General features: G+C 43.7%; 1 protein-coding gene across 1 annotated transcript in view; it reads left to right on the top strand.

Annotated features, from left to right (window-relative positions):
• Positions 1-16,740, top strand: part of med13a (mediator complex subunit 13a) — an 82,145-nt gene that overhangs the window by 15,070 nt on the left and 50,335 nt on the right. Inside the window, exon 3 of the mRNA XM_083775411.1 lies at positions 11,355-11,523. Within this exon, the coding sequence (XP_083631537.1) occupies positions 11,355-11,523 (169 nt within the window). The remainder of the gene's footprint in view (positions 1-11,354; positions 11,524-16,740) is intronic.

The following is a 16,740-nucleotide window of genomic DNA, read 5'->3' as shown; positions in this document are numbered from 1 at the left end:
GGGCATTCTTCAGGTTTCTCTGATGGCAGTTGGCCAGAACTATCTCGTGGTCTCCAGGTCATTTTGTTTCAGTGTTGGCCAGAACTATCTCGTGGTCTCCAGGTCATTTTGTTTCAGTGTTGGCCAGAACTATCTCGTGGTCTCCAGGTCATTTTGTTTTGATCCCTTTCCACTGTGAAGGGTCACATTTAGGACCATCATCTCATAAAGTAACTGTCAGACTCAGAATCGACCCCTGCAGGTGTGTTGTATTTGTCTACAATTTTTAGATGTTTTAAGATGGACTGATTTGGTGACGCTATGAATCAATATGAACACTATGCTCCCTAATTCACTTTGTTAAATCCTCCTCAGTCAGAGCAGGTCATTCATTAACCAATGTCCCCAATGTGTCTATACCATAGACTGTAAATAAATATGGACAAAGCGTTCTACAGGTCTGATATGGACGTAAGATGAAGCCAGTCAGTCCTTGAATTGTAAATCGCCATCTTTCTAGATCCGTTTGGGCCCAGCTGGCCATTGGCTGGCCCAGACAACGAGGCGGGACTTCCCCCCTTCTTCTTCGTTGGTTTTTATTTCGACTCGATCGGGGGGTGGCTCCCGATCATAGACTGTAACGGTAGCCACGCCCCTCAGAACATACGCGACTTTATGGTAATGTTATTAATAAATGGGACCATAATTTTCCAAATAGAATATTATGACATGAGAAATTAGACTATAAACTAGTGACTGGAAGCAGAAAGTATTCATGACCATGTTTATTAAGGTAATACAGTCTAGGTGAAGTTGGGCCCAAATACATGGACCTCTATGGAGATATGGGTTTTTTTGGGCCCAATGACAGCGCCACAACAGGCCATTATATGAACTTTCCCCTCTACACCAAATCTCTTTGCCACAAATAGCAGCAACTCTACAAGCTCACAACACAGGCAGAATATTTGCCCCAGAATACTGAAACTAGTGTTCATGTGGTGCATCAGAGTGTTGTTGTTATTTCTGTGGGATGGTTGCCCATACTCTGTGCCGGTATTTGTTCACCACTAACCCGCTGGCCCTTTTGGATATATGTGTGTTTTTGTGAGGAACACAGAGAGCCATGCGCTTAGCCTGGCATCGGTGTAAACTTGCATTGATCAGCAGAGAGCTTGTCTGAAAGGCACAGTCAGGCCCCCTTTTCAGCTGTGCATAAAAATCATGAAACGGTTTCCCCCGCCCTTGTGCAATACAATGCATGAAGTGATTTCTGCTCGTAAAAAAACTGGCAGATGGAATGATTAACAAATCAGAGAGAGAGAGATAATTCATTTACAAAAATGTCCATCCCAGCTATGTTACCTGTGTCCCTTTTCTGTACATAGAACACCAGGGTTTTTCTGCCAGTTTGTAGATCCATTTATAGACCCTATAATTAGGCAAGTGTGTAAAGATTTCAGCATTGCATGACTGGCAGCTCTGCATCATCATCACTGGTATGTTCAGGTTTCTTTACAAAATGTGTTGGCTATTCAAAAATAGCACAATACAAGCTCACACCGCGCCACTGCAAGCTTGCATATCTGTTATCTTTGAACAATTTAGAAAAATCTTGAAATTGTGAGAATTACGGATTTAGAAGGCATTTGTAGAATCCGCCTCAGGTCTTAATGGGTTAAATATCCTGTTGAGCACAACTTTGACTCCCAAGTTAGAAACGGATGAAGCAGCCAGAGAGGGTTTAACTGTGTACACTGCTTGGTGATGCTTCAGTGGCATGGAATGAATAGGATACTGATGCTATGGACTTCTCAAATGTTTGTGTGAGCTTTGTACAATTAAACACACTCACTTTGTGTTCCGTTCTTTATATGATCATTTTCGTTTACAGCTTAGATTACAATAGCATAATGTCATCATCAGTCACAAGCCTGACATTTCACTCTCACAAAATGGTCCTCTCGATATCCAGCATTTACATTGAATTTAGCCTAACTGACAGATGCATATAGTGTTAAGTCACCAGGAATGAGAAGAGAAGTACAAAAGTCAGAACACGAAAGTTGTTCGGCATGAGTAGACGCATATGTGTATCGAAGTTTCATTGCCGACGGTCAAACAGTTCATGAGCTATGCACATTCAAAGTTTGCATATTCAATTGAGTGCTATAGCGCCACCCTTTGGCCAATGGCCGTGGGCTTTGCATCCTCACCGTTTGGCATGGCCCTCTATACCATATTGCCAACTGCACAATTCAGCCAGAACTGCTATTTTTGGCGGAAGGAGGAGAAGAAGAACCATGTTGCACCATTTAGATTATCAGTGAGAGGAGTTTCATTATTATAATTATTTTCCATAACTTTCTGGTGAAATGCTATTAGAAAGACAGCTAAAACGGAACAACTAATGGGTTTTGCATTTTTTTTATATCTGTAGCCCTTAAATAGGCAAATTGCTGCATTCAGGGATAAAAACGAAAAAAGATGATGCTGCCCTTTGCAGTGATTTATGTATGGACATAAGCTTATACAATTTTCAGTAAATTGTATGTACTTCTCATGCAGATGTCACATGACTTTGATATCATATTATTCTTGACTGCTACTAGCATCATTTTGCTAAAGGCTGTTGCAGAGATGGCGACTACTCGAGTCATACTCGAGTTGCCACAAATGGCACTCTAGACTCGACTCGGACTCGCTCCTCAAAGACTCCAGACTCGACTCGGACTAGAGCTCAATGACTCTCAATGACTCGTGGAGTATCGACAAGTCATTACCGTATTTTTCGATCCACATTAATTAATGAAATGCCTGGAGAAAAACAAAATCCATTCCCTTTCCATTCCCCTCCCGCAGCGCAATTTGCAAATGAACCTCCGGTGAGCGGAGCTCAGCTGATTTCATACCCACAGATATGACGAGGTGAGCACAAACCGATGCACGGTGGAGCCTTTCATCATAACGTTTAAAGATGAAAACGGTGAAAGTAAACAAATATGTTTGGCTCCGCATCAGCTATGCAAAGTCATTTTACATGTTATAAGATGATAGGAGTGTCTGTGAGGGAACGTTTTTGTAACATCGGGTGGTTCAAGTTCCATATGTTGCCCAACGTGCCCGCGTAACGTTACAGTATAAGCTGCACGTTACGCATTGGAACAAACCATGGGTTTGAGAGGCTGATTGATGTAAACCGTAAATTTACAATATTGGATATTTAATAGCCTAAGTTGTAGGGGTGGGCGATATGGACAAAAGTTTTATCACGATATGTTTTCAAGCTTATCACGATACACGATATTATTATATATTATATTTTCGCGCGAGTTTTCTATGGTTATTTTTCAAGTTACTTAACAGTACAACGTAACAATTTTTAAAGTAAATACCATTTAGTAGACCCTCCATAAAAACGCGGGCAAAAACTCTTGATTATGCGATATGCAGGGTTTTATGTGAATTTATGCGGCAAAATTGTGGGAATTTGCTGAAGTTCAAAATATGATGTATAATATAACCACTTTTTGAGTGGTGCAACCACTCCTACAACCAGGAATGTCCGTGTACCTGTATCACTCATCATGAGCACGAGTGGTGTGCGCATGCGTGAAACCAGCAATGCCCAGCAATGTCCGTGTGTGTGTGTAGTGCCTAGCACGTAGCAACACAATGCTGCGTCGTAGCAACACACGTCAATGCTGCGTGCGAGAAACGATAACTCTAAAAAGCCATATCGTGGAGACGTTGTATCGTCCCAATGATAATTATCGCCATATCGAACACCCCTACTAAGTTGTCACTTTCACAATGATATAGCTGTGGCTCTGTTTTGGACCATTGCACGAATAATGGATAATGAAAAAGGTTCACTTTTCGAACAGAGACACTACTTGTCTTGACAGTTGGGACACATAACTCCGTTAGTTCAGCAGTGTGTAATTGTCATTGATTTAGCTGATACTAATTTAAGATATAGACGCAATGGAGCCTAAATGAATGTATGTATGAAAGTATGTAACTATCGGTACACTATTCTGATAAGCATTCATTCTGTGCATTTTCCATTTCGAGTTTGGTGTGTAAATCATCACAACTGTATTTCAGCCTTTAGAGCCTTAAATTAATTAATTTCCTCTTTTCTTTTACTGAGACTCAAGACTCGACTCGTACTCATGGCTAAAGACTCGAGACTGGACTCGTAGCCGACCCCAAAGACTCTAGACTGGACTCGTACTCGACCATAAAGACTCCAGACTCAACTCGAGCTCCGAGACTCGTGGGCATCTCTGGGTTGTTGTTGGGACCGTGTGCTCCGTTTGTATTAAGGATAATTATTTAGCAAGCAAGGTTTTTCCCACCAGTGCTACGTTGCAGTCGTGAAATGCCGAGACATGATGAATAGATAAATCTAGACCTGCTTCTGGGAGGAAGAGCAAGGAGGAGGGTGATGGCTTTTGTGCTCAGGGATCCATTTTCCAGGACTAATCTCCTGCTTCTGAACACCCACACCCTCCTCCTCCAACCCCTTCCATCTCTCTATCTCTCTCTTTCCATCTCTCTCTATCTCTCTCTCTCTCTTGCTCTCTGTATTCTGATGGATCTTCTCCATTGGCTGGCGTGGTGCAGGACGCGGCCATGCGTGCAGCTCTGGCCCAGGGGGTTGCAGGCTCTCTTTTCTGTGCAGTTACCCTCTCTCTCTCTCTCTCTCTCTCTCTCTCTCTCTCTCTCTCTCTTTCTCTCTCTCTGCTCAGGAAATATCCATTAATTAGTAATGGAGACTTTACGGAGCGCAGACGTCTCTCCGTTTCTCTCCCTCTTCTCTTTCTCGCTCTTTCGTTGCAGAGAAGGAAGATGCAGGAGGAGGAAAAGGCGCCGTTGTCTGGCCAGGCTTAGTTGAATGCCCTAAACGCTGTCCATCACAAGAGCGTAGTGTCAGTGTTTAATGACACACTGCGGCCATAATTGTCGGTGTGTCGTAATTTGTGGCTGAAGAGACATCACTTATAGAATCGTATTTATTTTATTTTTATTTTATTTTTACCCCAGCGCCTGGATGACAGCACGGGCGGCAATAACCCATAAGTGCCAATTTGTGCCCTTTTTGTGCATCTCTGTTGTGTAGGAGAGAAGGAGGTTCATAATTCTCTGTTGTGTAGGAGAGGAGGAGGTTCATAATTCTCTGTTGTGTAGGAGTGGAGGAGGTTCATAATTCTCTGTTGTGTAGGAGTGGAGGAGGTTCATAATTCTCTGTTGTGTAGGAGAGGAGGAGGTTCATAATTCTCTGTTGTGTAGGAGTGGAGGAGGTTCATAATTCTCTGTTGTGTAGGAGAGGAGGAGGTTCATAATTCTCTGTTGTGTAGGAGAGGAGGAGGTTCATAATTCTCTGTTGTGTAGGAGAGGAGGAGGTTCATAATTCTCTGTTGTGTAGGAGTGGAGGAGGTTCATAATTCTCTGTTGTGTAGGAGAGGAGGAGGTTCATAATTCTCTGTTGTGTAGGAGTGGAGGAGGTTCATAATTCTCTGTTGTGTAGGAGTGGAGGAGGTTCATAATTCTCTGTTGTGTAGGAGAGGAGGAGGTTCATAATTCTCTGTTGTGTAGGAGTGGAGGAGGTTCATAATTCTCTGTTGTGTAGGAGAGAAGGAGGTTCATAATTCTCTGTTGTGTAGGAGTGGAGGAGGTTCATAATTCTCTGTTGTGTAGGAGTGGAGGATGTTCATTGTAAAGCCCGATTGATATGGTTGCACGATGGTGTCTCAAGCTTGAGGCCTGCTATTCTCGGCCGACGCAACATAAATTATGCTCGAGTCCACTTTGTCATGTCAGGTGCTTTGTGGGTTTGGTGAATGACTGTGAGACCGAGCATGCCTCTGTGTGTGTGTGTGTGTGTGTGTGTGTGGGGGGGGGCGAGAGGGGGGGGGGGGGGGGGGGGGGGGGGGGGGCGAGAGGGGGGGTCAGGGGTGTACTGGACAGAGCTCTGCTCTGGACCAGAGTAAGAGCTTGTATAAAGGTCATCTCATCTGGGCTAGCCACCCCAAAGGCAGAGACATGAAAGTGTCGCAACCATCAGCTGAGACCATAAATCTGTGTCTGAACCAGGGCAGTGAGGGCACTTATTTGTCCTTCTGTGCACTGGGCTGGCCAACACACACACACACACACACACACACACACACACACACACACACACACACACACACACACACACACACACACACACACACACACACCAGCCAATTAAACAAGCTGCACATTCTAAGAGATGCAGACTTAAAGGTTGGATCCTGTAAATTGATTTATCAATGAGTGATTTAATCAGGTCCAGATTGACAAATTGAGATGGACAGACATCGGGCTCGCACACTTGAGTAACAGTGGCATGAACATAGAATAAGTTATGACTTGCCTTCGGCGCACTCGGATCTAGCGCCACGCATAAAAAAAGGCAAAACAAATAAGGAAAATGAAATAATAATAATAATCACCTTCCCATCATGCACCTGTAACCCTACATGCTTGGCCATAGCCAATCGGAAAAAGGAAACACAGGCGTCCAGTTCCTGTTTCTGCGTCGTTTTAAAAGCCTATTTTCTCTGAATCTAGGCTGCATCCGCGGTGACTGAACAGATGTTCTGGGATCATTTCTGATATTATGCTGCATCGAGGTGTGAGTAATGGCAGATCTCTGGGTTTGATTGATTGAATAGTTTATTGAACATAAATGTAAAAACAGCAACAGAGTACAGTCAAACACTCGGGATGCGGTCTTGTTTCCATTTAGGCCCTATGCAATCAATTCATAGACATGTAGACCTGTTTAAAGTAGACCTGTTTAAAGAAAAAAAGAAAAAAAATGTATATGATTTTTTTAATGTCTAACTAAAAAAGATCGAAATAAAACCATTCATTCATTCATTCATTCATTCATTAAGTCATGCATTCATTCATTCATTCGGAATCATTCATTCATTCATTCATGACATGAAGAATAACAACAAAAACCAATATCATCAATAACAACAAAAAAAACTATAATTTCAGGAAAAGAAATTAACTGTTACGTACAGAGTGGGGAAAATGGAAGGGGTTGGGGGTGATCACCTTTTTAAGGGGGAAGGATCATTTCCTCTCCCCTGGGCCTGCTGAAAGGTAGGATTCTTTTAAATATATATATAAAAAAAAAAGGGGATGTAAGTGATCTGCATTTTTTGAGGGAGGGGGTAAGGGCATTCCACGCCTGGATGGCCGTGTTGTAGAAGGAGAATTGTTCCCATTTGTTTTGAAAGTGGGTGGTACCAGATTGTTGTTTACGCTCTCTCTAGTATTGTGGCTCTGGGTGTCACTCACTTTTTTGAGGTAGTTAGTCAGATATGCGTTTACTGAGGGCATTGAGGGCAAGGCTGGATTTACAATTGCTTCTACCCGGAGCCAGTTTGAGTTTGGATACAGAAATGTGAGAAATGGGTAAAAAATGTGAGCTTCCGCCTGTCTCAAATGTAATATAAGATGACACAGTCCCTGTGTTTTGTTTATTTGTTTTTCACTTCACCAAATATTTGGTTACAACCGCTTACCTGTCTTCAAAGTGAGAGCATGTCATGCAGGATTTTTCTGTATGCCACGTTTCATTCAGTCTCTCTATAGCTGCTTTCATTTAACTGCGAATGGTTATTAATTTGATGGAATGCCATAAGTGGCTGCTATTCATGTGAGACATTTGTATGGCATAGACTTAATGTTAAGAGCTGAGGCATTTGTTCCTGTCTTTGTCCAATAAGGAACGCCTCCCTAAGGACCATGGGAAGATGAGTATGTAACTTACAATGTACCCAGAGATATTTAGTTGGGGATTTCTTTTTTTTTGCATGTTTATGTTATTCGAAGCTTGGATGAACTATATAATATACACATCGAAAGTGGGTGCTGGGTTAAGTGCAGAACGTGATTGCTTTTTTATTTTTATTGACCTGACAAAGATCCGTCATGGATCAAAACCTTGTCTGATTAATGTCTAAACTATTTGAAGCTCATCTCACATTCATTTCCAACAGGGGGTCACAGTTTTCCCTTCTTTTAAGTGTTCATGTTCCACTTCCCGACCCATTTGGAACTCCTTGGCAGATTCCAGAGGAGGTCTACAGAGGAAGGGGGCCGGGGGTGTTCCTCCAATAAGCAGTGGCAGAGCCAACTCCCTGTCCATCTCACTGCAACAAAACCTGGCCCTTCCCCTCACAACCCCTGTAATTCCACTGCTCCCCCACCCAGCTCGTAAGTTCGACTTTGATGTCGTGTTGTTGTGGTGTCTGTCTGAGCACTTGTATTCAGCTGGTTCCATCTGACAGCATAGCCTAGTTGTTGTTGCTCCCCTCACTGTGTTTCCGTCTTTGCGTCTGTCTTTAGGCGAGAGAGCCTTATTTTAGTCTTTATTTCCCCCCCTGTCCGCCTTGAACTGTGTGTATAAGTAACATGAGGTCGTCGGGGACGCTTGATGCAAACCAGACGCCTGCTTCAGCACTGCTTGGCACTGGAAGGAGAGACTCTGGGAGGAAGGAGGGGACAAGGAAGGAAAGGAGGGGACAGGGAAGGGAGGAGGGGAAGGCTAAGTCAAATGTTATCTCTGTTGAGAGGCAGGGGGATCTCTGTGGCTGTTTATGTAAAACGAAGGTGTTGGGCTCTGCTGTCAATTCCAGTGAAGGAACGTCCACTTAAAAAGGCAGAATGAGCATATTTTAGCATTGAATGTCTCATGGTTTGGATTTGAGCTCTTTTTCTCAACGGTTCCCTCCTCTTCCTCATGTCTGGAAGCAGATGTGTTTATCATGAGCCGTGCTGATGATAACTTGTCTATATTCAGCACAGCCGAATCCCATGTCCCCTCCTCTCCTCTTCCTCTTATTCTGTTGTCATTGCCTTGCCTGAGCGGGAAGGTTTTCTATTCATGTCGAACTTTTGCTCTCTGTGCTGCCATGTCTGTCAGGCTGGTTATGGCCAACTCGTTTGCTAAGTCACTCAAAGTCGACAGAGAAAGGCTGTTGCTCTGATAAATGTTTTAGTTTGTGAGTTTATTACTGCTTCACTTTAGTTAGACAAATAGTTATTCTCCCTGCTTTTTTCCTATTTTATCAACGTATTTTTTAACCCATTCCTTATGTCATCCTTCCTTGAAATAGGTTGATGTGTGTGTGTGTGTGTGTGTGTGTGTGTGTGTGTGTGTGTGTGTGTGTGTATGTGACACCTGATGATGAATTAGTTTGTAGCTCTACAGTCAACTCTAGCACATAGCCTTCTACTCTTCAGCTACTTGGCCTGGGCCTGGGGTTGTCCTTTGGTCGAATGCAAGATTGATTTTGGAGGCTGGCGCTTCTCACTAGTCCATGAGGACTGTGGGTTTGTTGGTAGATTGTGGGGGGACTTTTGCTTTGATATGTACTGTGTGTGTGTGTGTGTGTGTGTGTGTGTGTGTGTGTGTGTGTGTGTGTGTGTGTGTGTGTGTGTGTGTGTGTTTGTGCGTGTGCGTGCATGCGCGTGCGCATGTGTGTGTGTGTGTGTGTGTGTGTGTGTGTGTGTGTGTACCATACATACGCACGGATGAGCGCACACACACACACACACACACACACACACACACACACACACACACACACACACACACACACACACACACACACACACACACACACATACAACCATACATCTGCAGGGCTGTGGTTTTGAAAAGCACATCATTGATAATTTCCTCTTCTGAAAAGCTGTTACAGTCACACTGCTTAAAATGCAATATTTGCCCACCTTCCCACCGTGACAACAAAGCCACTTCGTCTTTTTTTTTTTTTTTTTTTCTTTTTTTTTACAAAATCCAGTACATTTTCATTAACTCACTTTTTTTGTGCTGACAAGAAAGCATCTCCCTTGTAGAGGATACATAAGTGTCTCGTCAGCTGAGGTGTGTGTGTATGTATGTGCGTGTGTGTGTGTTTGTCTGTGTGTGTGTGTGTGCGTGTGCGGGTGTGTGTGTGTGTGTGTGTGCATGCACGCGCGGTTAGTGTACAGTGTTTGTTTCATCATCCGCGTGCAGTCGGGCACTCTCAGGGAGATGTGTGCCGTAGACTCCACTGAAAGAAGCTTAAGTGCTGTGAGAGGCGAGTGTCAGTGGCTGTTAATGAGATTAGCTGGGCATCCAGGCCAGCCACAGAATGCCATCCAGAAACAAGCCCAGGTATTAGAGACGACCAGACCACACACTAGAGTGCACCGCAAGCACCTGGAGCCCTGCCTGCACACATCCCCCATTGCAAGCACCAGGCCTTCATTTGACTCCTGATACACACACACACACACACACACACACACACACACACACACACACTATCTGTCACACTCCATGAGTGCCACTCCTGGATACGGTTTCATCACTCTGTCTTACAGTGATGAGATTTTCAGATGTCACTCTAGATATGACTGGCTCGTTTTGCATTCAGGCAAATGTGCATTTTCAATTTCTGTACCCATCTGTTGTGGTTATTACCCCTTTGGATATGCTTAGTGCTCGCCACAGAATAACTTTATCGCAGTTCATTTCTGGCTATTCATAAAAGCTAGTTTTTCTTATCAGCCTGTTACAGTAGCTCCGAGCACTACATTGTATCGACACTTCTTGGAGTGTTTGCCAGACTGGGACAGTGGGAAGGCAACGTGTTGGCATGCCTGTAAGCACATTGTTGTATTGTCATCATGCGTTAGGCAGATTCAATTGTGAGAGCGAGTATGTAGAATTCTAAACAGAGGGAAATGGTGTAGTACTTTTATGCATGTGTTTAAACTAAAGCCGGGTGATATGACTTAAAAGTGTTAATTACAAACAATGATATTCGACATGTCTCTCTATTGATCTGTTTTCTCTAAACTTCCCCAATTACATTATATAGCATTCAACGTTGCACCTCAGCGTCTGTATTCAGCCAAGTCAGAAATACAAATTACACAGGTTAAAGGGAGAGTATAACCAATAATTCTATTTTCAATTTTAACCACTTTTACCTTGTTTGTAATGTCTTTTTATGTGAAAATTCTCAAAATGTTTATTTTTTTTATAATAAAAAAACAAAAACAAAAAAAATGCTTAAATAAAGTTTCATGATTGTGACAGCTCAAACCGTCCACCCACTAGGCGATTGTAATATAAAGATAGGATGAGGCACTGATGCGGTGAACATCATTTCATAATCTATGTATTGTATTATGGCTGCTGTTCAAATTGTAAAGTGGTTGTAGCCTGATTGGGTTCTTTCCTTTTTGTTGTTTTTGTCAGGACTAAGAGCTTGTAATCGTTGTAGTCCTCAAATTAACCCACTATTCTCTCTCTCTCCTTCCAGCCGAGGATGACGGGCTATGGGAGAACGGCCTCTCCTACGAGTGTCGAACGCTGCTGTTCAAAGCCATCCATAACCTGCTGGAGCGGTGCCTCATGAACCGCAGCTTTGTTCGCCTTGGCAAGTGGTTTGTGAAGCCCTACGAGAAGGACGAGAAGCCAATCAACAAGAGGTAAGGGGCCACTCCACTCCGTTCTGATTGGTCACTCACATACACTACACTCCGTTCTGATTGGTCACTGACACACACTACACTCCGTTCTGATTGGTCACTGACACACACTACAATCCGTTCTGATTGGTCACTCGCATAAACCCTTCCCTGGATGCATCAGGTCTGTGTGATTGTCTGAGTCTTCCCAGGAAGCATTACGTCTATGCCCAAGTCTTCCCAGGTTGCATCAGGTGTGTGTGTGTGTGTGTGTGTGTGTGTGTGTGTGTGTGTGTGTGTGTGTGTGTGTGTGTGTGTGTGTGTGTGTGTGTGTGTGTGTGTGTGTGTGTGTGTGTGTGTGTGTGTGTGTGTGTGTGTGTGTGTGTGTGTGTGTGTGTGTGTGTGTGTGTGTGTGTGTGTGTGTGTGTGTGTGTGTGTGTGTGTGTGTGTGTGTGTGCATGCTTGTAAATAGTCGTCCTTCTCATTCTCGCTATCTGGCCTGTCACTGATAACAGGCGACAGACACTGGCAGTGAGGATTCTCATTGCCTCATGTTCCTCATGTTCCCCATCAATCTTCTTCACACCAGTCATTTTGAAAGCTCAGATGGTTGGACATCTCCCAATTTATTCAGGACCCTTTTGTAAGGTTGATCAATCAGCTCAGGCACATATGAAGAGATCTTGCAACAGTTCTGCAGTCCTGATGTGTGTGTGTGTGTGTGTGTGTGTGTGTGTGTGTGTGTGTTATTTTTTTTAAGTTTTAAGTTTTTGTTTTCTTTCTTTTCTTTTTCAGTAGTAAAAGATCATGCAATCTGATTCAAGTGCAGACAGAATGACCAACAGGATAAAAGAAAAACTACACAACTTAAAGAATTAAGAACAACAGAAAACAAACAGGTCCTTTGCACAAGATAGTAGGTACTAAACTTTAGTACCTAAATTTACTTAGTACATTTTAGTAACTAAAGAGTGGGGGGTGGAATCACAACGTGGGAAGACCCGAACTGGGTAAAGAGGGGTTAAAACTAGACAATGCTACATATCGAAAAGTGTCATAATTAGCAGATACAGGAAGAACCCTACTGATTTTGGTAACCCTATGGTGTTTCGCCTTGTTCAGTTATTATTATGTCCAGTTATATATACCCTCTGTAATACCTCAGCTCTGTAATTAGCTCTCCCTTTATTTTTATATCTCTCTGTCTTGCTTTATCTCACTTTCTCTCTCTGTGTGTGTGTCTTCTCTCTGTCTCTTCTCTCTTAACCGGGTTATAAATAGAGGTGCAGCCACCCAGAATTTCAGTTGGATTTTGCTGAGGATGTTGTTGTTTTTCCTCCGTGCCGCAGCCATGCTGGGACTTTGGCAAACAAAGCGCTGCAAAGCTGTGACGGAAATTCACAAGATATTTTGTGTGTGTGTGTGTGTGTGTCTGTGTGTGTGTGTGTGTCTGTGTGTGTGTGTGGCGTCTGTGTGTGTGTGTGTGTGGTGCCTGCGTGCATGTGTGCGTGCGTGTGCGTGCGTGCGCTTGATGTCACTAGCACCCCAAGAAAACGTTGGTGGGCTGACAGTGAAACATTCCGTCTGTTTTCATTCAAAGCAGCAGCCCGGTATCAGTAGAACATCAGAGCGGCCTCGCATCTTTTTTTTGCCACTATTGTGGGACAGATGTAACCCTAAGATACCATGTTTGAGCCACAGTCTCCACTGCAGGGCACACCGATTGAAACACGCCAGCCCCCACACTCCCTCCTCGCCTCCCCAGCTCCCACACTCCCTCCTCGCCTCCCCAGCCCCCACACTCCCTCCTCGCCTCCCCAGCGGCCACTTCCAGAGCGTCACTCTCAGCTGCTCCCCGTGTGTCTTCCTTCACCACGGCGCTTAGCCTTGTGTCCCACAGGGGCCACGGCAGAGGGCTGAATGTCCACAATGGGGATTTCCACCTCCTTCAGCGGTGGCAAGGCAATAGCTCTTATCTAAACACTCGCATTTGACACCATCCTCTGTCCTCTCCACGGGAGGGGAGGCGATTAAGCTCTGGTGGAAGTTTGAGTTCAGTATACGTTTGTTTCCATGTGCAGAATTAATTGGCCCCTGTTGTTCTAGAATGTATGTTCTATAAACAGTCCAGAAAGTAGCTCAAATTCAAATGAACATCTGCTGAATGACTTGACACCGCATGCACCTCACACTCCCTGACCTACTAACTCCTAGATAGTTAGGTAACCGTGTTTGCTGACACCGCTTGAAAATCACCTTGTTGGCTTTTCATCAGAGTACCTGGGTAGACCTGTTACTGAAGTGTCATGTTAGACACTGAAGATCATCACCTCTTCTTCCTCATTAATCGCTGGTTAATGTCTTATACAAAGTACACTCGCACTCGCTTGTTTTACAGGGAAATTCCTGTGCTTTTGTTCCAATACATAGATGAGTATATAACTACACACATTCTGGGTATGAGATTACAGCTGTACAATTAGCTTCAAAACTGCACTGAATTGCAAGGAGTCAATTCAGAAAGATGCAACTGGTTGCAAGGAGTTGGTTTGCAAATCTTTTTTGTGGACTTGGATTGTGAAAAGGAGATTAAGAGCTCATTCAGGTAGATTTTCTGTTGTTAAATGGTACAATTTCTAGTAATTTAATGGGGCCTATTGTATACAGCAGTTTAGAATCATTTTTAAACTTGCTTGCATAGAAATTAACTTAAATGAGGAAAGATGAGGTTGTGACAAAGAACAACACCCGTCCCCAGCTAATCTTTATTACTTTCAGTTGAAAGAAAAGTGAGATGCTATCGCACAATAATTACAATGAATATACACAAATGCAATACCAACAGACAATTTTGAGTTTATGAATCTTTTCTGGGCTGTCTTTGAATAGACAATTAGCTCGCTGCATAAGACATTTGTATTAACTCTGATCCTCCGCTTGCTGTAATCGACTAGATACACTACGTGCACGCGCGCGCGCGTGTGTGTGTGTGTGTGTGTGTGTGTTCTCTCACCGGGGGCTACTACATGTTGCTACTTGACAGTGTTTGTAACTAAAACCCCAAACCTCAGCTTGTTTGAAATGCTTACATCACCCCTCTCTAACACGCTCTCTCTCTTCTCTCACACCAATGTGTGCTCTCTCCCATCCTACCTCCCCTGCATCTGCCTGCTCTCTCTCTCCCCATCTCTGTCTCTCTCTCTCCTGTCTGTTGTCAACTTGTCAGCCTGTGTTGTAGCTGGCTGTAAAAGGCTTTGATAGAAGTATATAATCATATGTCTGGAGGTGTTCTACCACACCACTGGTTTTACTTTGTCTGGAATTATTAGTGAAATGATCGACACAAAATGAACGTAGATTCGTAATCAAGTAATCGGTTCAGTGATGTAAAGAAGAACATTCAATGCATGTTATTATACTTTCATCAAAATTGTCTATATTCCATGTTATTATTATTATTAAAATGTTGTTTTTGACTGCTGGGTAAAGATATTAAGGAAATAGATTTTAGGCTGCCAGCTTTGTACCTGGCCAGGGACTACGGATGAAAGCTAGCTTCTGTGCTATTTCCGGCATATTAATAATAGCAATATAATGTTTGTTAATATGAACATAATATGAACAAAAATATCTGTTTATAGGGATCAGATAACTTGTTGTGTTGAGCAGAATGATTACTGTATTTTCCATAATCTTATGGTCCAATCATTATATAAATGTATTTTTTACACATTCATTGATCATGTTACATGGTCAGGTGCAGTTAGTCTTGCAGAGATGAGAACAACGTCCTGGTTGTCATGGCAGCAGGGAAATGCACCCTGGGTGAAGGGGGATGCTGGTTCTCTGTTGGTCAGCTTCAGGCAAAACATTTTCTTTTCTTCATTTCTATTACTCGTTGATTTGCTCCTAATTGTCTGTGTTTTCAGAAGTTACTTACAGCAGCATCGAAACCAGTCTGTTCTAAGGTTCAAAGTTGATTTTGACAGCTTTTGCTTTCATTTGTTTACATTTCTGCCCCTCATAACGTACGCTGACCGCGTGGCGTTTTGTGTCACAAGTTTTCACAATTCAGATCTGTAAATAGCGCCGTTGTAGTGCATTTCTTTCAAATGTATTTTGGCACAGGCTCTGTTGCGTGTCAATGTTTTGCTGTCAGACTTGAAGCGTCTCTTCAAATCAAGCTTTAGTGGCAATGAGGTTGTTGCAGGACAGCTTGGGGTCACACGGCAATGGGGTCATGGTAATGAAAAAACGCAGGGGAAGGAGTTATGCAATAGACTGCCTGCCTGCGTACGGTGTGACGTCTGACATGTGGGAACTGCGCTGCATCTCCGGGTGTGCGTAAGACATGCATTTGTGATGTGGCTTGCTCACTCTGCGGTATTGGTCAGCCGATAGGAGGTGAGCATGAGGAACCTGGTGTGCTGCACTAGGTGGAAGCAGGGACCAGGTGAGCATGAGGAACCTGGTGTGCTGCACTAGGTGGAAGCAGGGACCAGGTGAGCATGAGGAACCTGGTGTGCTGCACTAGGTGGAAGCAGGGACCAGGTGAGCATGAGGAACCTGGTGTGCTGCACTAGGTGGAAGCAGGGACCAGGTGAGCATGAGGAACCTGGTGTGCTGCACTAGGTGGAAGCAGGGACCAGCGCTCTGTTAAGTAGGACAGTGTAGGATAAAGGGCCACTGCCTCCAGTCAGGGGCTAAAGTGCTAAATTTATCCCCCACCCTGATACCAGTGTACACAAACACACATAGGCAGACAGGCACTCAGACACACTTGTCAACAATCAAGCATACAAATGAGTCTACATTGATGTAGCTAGGTGACAGACGACACGTCAAAATCTTGAGTGTTCATTTAGTGCTGAGAGTGTACAAATTGTACCAAGGGGCCGTTATGGGTTAGTAACACTGAGAGTGTACGGATCTTGTACACTCTCCAAGTTAAATCATCACCCCACGGTTTTACAGTGTATCAAATTCAGTAGTACATATAAATGATATACAGTATACATATATGCATACATATACTGTTTGTGTAGAGTAGACAGTGTATTTCAGCAGACAGTAGACACATGGGTACATATGCCTGGGAGCTCCCGGCACCTTTCCAAATCGAACACCCCGTTCTTTGCTGCACCCCATCAGTCTCTTTAGCAACAGGGATTCCAGGGAGACTGTCTGCAGGACCATGTGACCCAGCTCTCTGGATATATCATGTTTCCAGAGAGATCC

Source organism: Protomyctophum parallelum (assembly GCF_964188405.1).
Source record: "Protomyctophum parallelum genome assembly, chromosome: 1".
Lineage (NCBI taxonomy): Eukaryota > Metazoa > Chordata > Actinopteri > Myctophiformes > Myctophidae > Protomyctophum > Protomyctophum parallelum.
The sequence above is the reverse complement of the archived record's forward strand: the minus strand, read 5'-3'. Positions and strand labels throughout refer to the sequence as shown.